General features: G+C 44.1%; 1 protein-coding gene across 5 annotated transcripts in view; it reads right to left on the minus strand.

The window, feature by feature from the left end:
* The window catches only part of TOPBP1 (topoisomerase (DNA) II binding protein 1), a 42,528-nt gene extending 37,846 nt beyond the window's left edge, over positions 1 to 4,682 (minus strand). For 3 of the 5 annotated variants that reach the window (XR_001513196.1, XM_006759787.2, XM_006759786.2), the window contains exons 1-3: positions 4,517 to 4,680; positions 3,899 to 3,989; positions 1,626 to 1,760 (exon numbers count right to left, since the gene is read on the minus strand). Coding sequence is in view for 4 of the 5 variants with exons in the window: in XM_006759787.2 (XP_006759850.1) it covers positions 1,626 to 1,760; positions 3,899 to 3,982 (219 nt within the window). In the remaining variant the exon portion in view is untranslated. Of the gene's footprint in view, positions 1 to 745; positions 911 to 1,625; positions 1,761 to 3,898; positions 3,990 to 4,516 lie in introns of those variants that run through there. The other 2 variants (XM_015561370.1, XM_006759788.2) reach the window with 2 other exon arrangements.
* Positions 4,683 to 6,167: the final 1,485 nt, after the last annotated feature.

Consider the following 6,167-nt stretch of genomic DNA (forward strand, 5'->3'; position numbering starts at 1 on the left):
TATTATTTACCAATTCTTTATAGAAGTTGATGACCACCACAAAAATTTCCCCAAATTGCTTTAAGAAAAACATAGAGGCCATTATATAATTTCTCAGATACAGTACTCATTAACTACACACACATAAAAGCAAATCAAACAATGCAGGCTATCAAAAGAAATAAGCTCCAAGAGCCACACTCACTCAAAATTACCACTGAAATTTTAATCTTGGAAACACACACAATCTTAACAACGGGAAGGGTGTATGACTAACGGTCTTATGCTATAATTAGGAATTATCTTGATATATTTTTTAAATGAAGCATCCAGTCAATGAAGCAGTTTAAAAATACTAAGCCTAAATAAACCTCATCTAAAATACCTCTTATATCACCAAAAAACACCACCACAAAACCATATAGTTCTGGGCAGTTTCTACATTTGTTTTAAATACTCTGTCTGCAACTCAAGGTCTTCCCAAGGAAAACCCACAAACACTTCTCTTAAGATACTGTAGGTTACTAAAAACAAAAATGACCTTTCATTTTCATTGATAACTGACACTAGCACATTGAAGCCAGGCTAAAAAAGCCTACAGTTATGAAAGTCACCATAACATGACTGAAATACCTACAGAGTAAATGATTATCTTCTTGGTCAGAAGAAAATTGAGTTTTTGATGCTACTGATTCTATCTGACAAGCAGTGTTATTCCAAAAGGAGGGTAAGACCAACAATGCTTCTGGCAAAAGTGGGCACAGACCTTCCATAAATTGTACAGATACTGCATCTGCCTACTCTTCTATGTTTTCTTCTCCTTCAAACAAGAATCACTTCTTTATAATCTGGATGGAATTACAGCCCGTTTACTTTTATTTCAATGCTTCTCTCTTGTCCAGACACCTAAAAAGTAATGAGTCAGTAGACTCTAGAATCAACAGAAAGAAATGAAGATGGCTCACTGGTATATTAGCAATACTCATCACCAAAATGCTTCCTTTTAACATAACTTTTCAATCTTTAAAAAGTACAGGTATTAAAATTCTACCTGCAAGAGCAAGTCGTCTGAAAGACAGTGGGTAACCAAGCATTACGTTGAGGTCTTTTCCTACTCTTTATTTCTCCCTGAAATGTTTTGCAATCACACCAACTTTAAGGACAGTAGAACTCAATCACTAAAATGCTTCATTATCGCCTGGCTGGTGTGCCTCAATTGGTTGGACGCGCAACGAAAGGTTGCTGGTTCAATTCCGGACAGGGCACATGCCCGAGCAGGGGGTGTGGAGGAGGTAGCCAATCGATCTTACTCTCTCTCACATCCATGTTTCTTTCTCTTCCTCTCCCTCTCCCTCCAAAAATCAATAAACTATTTTTTGAAAGGAATGTTAGTTTAAAATATAAAATGCTTCATTACTATAGGGTCCCCTTATACTAAGTTAAATCCCCTGAAATACTATAAAAAATAACATTAACAAAAGCTTATTATAACATAAATAGCCTTTAAAAATATTCCAGACTCCACAAAGAATTTCTTTGTATTCATAATTTGCATAATACTTCATGCTCAATAAATAATTTGTCCACTGAAGCAAAAATAAACCAAAAAACACACTACTGAAGGAACACATTATAAGTCAGCAAACCTTTTTGAGGTGATCGAAGACAACACCACTAAAAGGGTCACAGATATAAAGTGATCTATCATTCTCCTTTATCTTCAATGCCTCTTCTTCTGTAATAATCTGAAGATATTCTTCGGACTGGAACTCTTTTATTGACTGTAAGAAAAATGAAATAAGATTGCACCTGAAATTGTCCCTTGTTATTTAAGTTCTACGAACTCTATATTCAAAATCCATCTCAAGTCCAGCCTTTTCCTGTTGGATTCTTCCATCACCTCTCACCTAGACCTCTGCGGAAGTCTCTAAAGTGTTTTCTTCTCCCTTCCTTGCCCTAAATCTCTTCTCCATACAACAGCAAGGAATCTTTTTAACAATATAAATCACATTATGTTACTCTCTGCTCAAAAACTTCAATGTTTTTCAAGCACACCCAGAATAAAATCCACACTTCTTAGGGTGGCCTACAAGACCAAGGCGTCTAGCCCTTGCCTGTCTCCCTGTCCTTACCTTCTACCTCTCGCCAGCCTTACTTTTTCTCGAGCCACTCTAGCTTTCTTGCTACCACTGGAACAAGCTAAGCATGACCTCAATCAGAGGCTTTGCTCTTGCTCCCACTGCCTGGAATATTCTCCCAGGTCTTCACCAGACTTGATGCCTCACTTCAAATGTCATGTCCTCCGAGATGCCTTTCCCGATCACGATTTCTAAAATACCCTTTCCCTCCAGGATATGTTATGAAGACATAACACTGATACTGTGTAGACATATATAGCTGTCTCTCTCACTTAAAGGAAAGTTTCACGATCTTGTTTGCCACCATATCCTGGCACCTAGGTAAGCACTCAAATATTTTCTGAACAAAATTTGAAGTCCTCCTCATGTTAAATAAATACTTAGAATGATCCTTTAAGATGAGTAAGTCAGATCATGCCACTGTTCTGAGTAAAACCTTCCAGCGGCTTTCCATCTCACTGAAAGAAAAAGCCAAAGTCCTCACAATGGCCCACAAGGCCCTACATGTCCTCTTAATCCTCCTCTCTGAAGCATCCCTTAATATTCTTCCCTCCATCTCTTGCTCATCATACTACAGCCACACTAATGTTGGATAGACACTCCACGCACTTTCCCAGGGGCCTGTTTTCCCTCTGCCCAAAACCTCCTTCACCAGATAGCCACGCGCCTAACTATCTCACCTCCTTCAAGCAAACTCAAATATCATCTTTTCCATAAAGGATACCCCAAATCACACTCCATTTAAAATTACAACCTTCCAGACCCCGTAACCTGCCTTGCTCTTTTCCCTTAACACTTAGCACACTGTAACATATGATACAGTTTACTAATTTATCATGTCTACTTCCTCCTGCTAGAATAGAATGTAAACTCTAAGAAAGTAGGAATCTTCTGCTCTGATCACAGATGTATCCCATGTGCTAGAGCAGTGCTGGTCAGGCACACAATATTTATTTGCTGAAGGAGTAAACTTTAAGGAAAACCCTGCTACAACAGAGCTTCTTAAACTTTAATGTGCACGGAAATCACACTGAGGATCTTGTTAAAAGGTAGATTCTAATTGGTAAGTCCGAGTTGGGGCCCAAGTTCTGCTTTTATAACAAACTCTCAAGCTATGCTGCTGCTGCTGCTGGGGTCTGTGAGCAGCAAGGCTCCACCCTGCCCCCAGGTCCTCCCATATTATGCTGTACATAATGAAACACTTTTAACAACCTACCAACCAAATAATAACTGTAACCAGTACAGGGCTGACTCAAAATTTTTCAACACACAAAGGTCTATTCTGATTAGCAGACAAAAGAAAGCAACTTAATTTCCAAGAACAGCAGGTCTGTCACTTTTTAAAAAATATATTTTATTGATTTTTTTACAGAGAGGAAGGGAGAGCGATAGTTAGAAACATCGATGAGTGAGAAACATCGATCAGCCGCCTCCCACACACCCCCCACTGGGGATGTGCCAGCAGCCAAGGTACATGCCCTTGACGGGAACCGAACCTGGGACCCTTCAGTCCGTAGGCCAGCGCAATATCCACTGTGCCAAACCGGTTAGGGCAGGTCTGTCACTTTTAACAGAAATCTCAGATTTAAAGCCCCCCAACAAATATAATGATATACTCACATTAATTAAAAATATCTAGCAATGAGATATCTATGTTAATGGAGACTACAGTAAAACTATGTATTTATGAAAATAACTATGAGATATAAACGTCCAATAAATCAAAAACTCTAAAACCAAGAAAATAAAGCATCAAACAAGATGTTTTCAACTGTTCTTACCTCAAGAGCTTTGAGAAAGCACTCGGAATTGTCTGGAGACTTTAAAAACTTCACAAAAAACGGTTCTTTGTCATTTTTGGACATTTTTGAACTGTCAAAATAAGGGAACCATTAACAAGACCAAAACCACATTATGCATCACTCTATCTGCTTAAGGGACCTATTTTTTCTGCGCAGACATTAATGCCTAAAGATAGGCATTTTGGCCTCCTCGCCCGTGAATTCATCCACTTTGTAAGAAACGCACCTGCAAGTCAGAGGACCAACTCAAGGTCCCGGAGCTGAAGACGTTAAGGGCCTTCACTATCGGGCTCTAAGTCCCCTCAAGTTTAGGGCCTACACCAATGAGCGATCCATTGCACTCAGGGTGAATCTGTCCCGCAGGTAACCCTCGGCCCTCGCGGTCTGTTCGCCCACCCGCACCTGGGCTTTCATGTAAACGTGCAGCCCGGGAACACGGCGCTGCCTCCCCAGGGCCTGGCTTAGCTCCCCGGCCCCTCGGGGAAGGCCCGGCTCCCGGCCCGGCCGCAGCCACCCCTCCCCGTCGGTTACGGGCGCCGCCAAGGCCAGAGGCGGCGGCGGGGAAGGAGCGGGGTCCCCTCTCCGCGCCTCACTCACCTCTGGGGGGCGCGGGGGTTTGGGGGCAGCGTGTGGGAGCGCGCGCAGCCAGCGGGAGAGCGGCTGGGGTCGGGCGCCAGCCCGGCCGCACCCGCGGCGCCCCCTCCCGAGGCAGACGCGGGACCCGGAAATTGCCGAGGCCCCGAACCGACTTTCGCGCCAACCGCGGGGACGCTCTCACCTTTTCCGGCGGAAGTGACATCACCCGCAGCTGCGGGAGGGGGTGGAGTCGTCCACAGGGTGAGAGGCAGCGGGAGAGACAGGTGTACCCGCCGGCTTTGGGGTTCAGGGGGACTTGGGCCGGGTGCCCTGGGGCTTCGGGTTTTGGAGGACGGCCCTGGCCCCGGCGGAAGTTGGCCTAGCACCCTCGGCTCAGGGGGTGGGGCCGCAGCTCCGGATGGGGCCGCTGGGCGGAAGTACCTTAGAGGAGGTCCTAAAACAAGGAAATGTAAAGCTTAAAGCCAGGGGAAAGAGCGTTTCCTCGGTAAATATATATTTTTAAAATATATTTTTATTGATTTCAGAGTGGGAGAGAGAGAAACATCAATGATGAGAGAGAATGATTGATTGGCTACCTCCTGCACCGCCCCCGCCCCGGCCTTGGGGATCCAACCTGCAACCTGGGCATGTGCCCTTGACCGGAATCAACCCAGGGCCCTTCAGTCCGTAGGCCCAGCTCTATCCACTGAGGCAAACCAGCCCGGGCTCGGTAAATATTTTATACCTGCCGTGGGCCAGGCAGCGCGTGAGAAACCATATATTACCACCCAAAACAACTCTACCAGGCAAACAGTGGTATTTTCATTTCACAGATGTAAAAGCTGAGGCTTAGGTAAGTTAAATGATGTGTCCGAGGTCACAGTTAAGTGGTAGAGTTCAGATGTAAGCCAAGTCTTGTTATCTTTTTGCATTTCTTTTCTTTTCCATCACCATTTATCCCCCCTATGCTTCCACCACCACCCCCAATCACCACTGTTGTCCGTGTCCATTTCTTTTGTTTGTTGAATCCCTCCACTACCCTCTACCACCCCCACCACCAGCCCTGACTGCCTGCTATCCGTGAGTCTGTCTCTATTTTGCTTGTTAGTTCAGTTTGTTCATTAAATCCCACATATGATGAGTGAAGTCATATGGTACTTGTCTTTCAGTCTTGACTTGTGGATGAAAATAGGGGTTCTATGGAAAGTAACCTCACAGAGTGATCTACTCATAAATTCCTACCGGGGCAGGTATGATGGGTAGTCAAGCCCCAGGCATAGAACTTTAGTAAAAGACTTATCTTTACCTTAAGGAAGCCCTGTCCATCGTTTCTGCGCATCAAGGTTAACACACCTTTGAAACGGCCCCCTTCAGTCTCCTCCTCCTCCCAGTAATGCCCACCCTTTCAGAGCCCGCCTTATAAAGTGTGAATCTTAACTATCCTGTAATTTGGCGTGGGCCTTGCTTTCTCCCACCTTCAGGCAATCTTCCTCACATCCAATCTCAAATGCCTAAAAGCAACTGCAAACTGTTAGTCTCTGGTCTCCAAAGCATGTATCTCAGTCTATTGAAATCTTGCTTCTAGGTGTATCCTGTTTGGCAATAAATTTTTACAAAAATTCTCTATAGGTTTGTACGTTCTTACATCCACAGACTCCACGGACAGGGCTCT

Source organism: Myotis davidii, unplaced genomic scaffold (genome assembly GCF_000327345.1).
Source record: "Myotis davidii unplaced genomic scaffold, ASM32734v1 scaffold415, whole genome shotgun sequence".
Classification (NCBI taxonomy): domain Eukaryota; kingdom Metazoa; phylum Chordata; class Mammalia; order Chiroptera; family Vespertilionidae; genus Myotis; species Myotis davidii.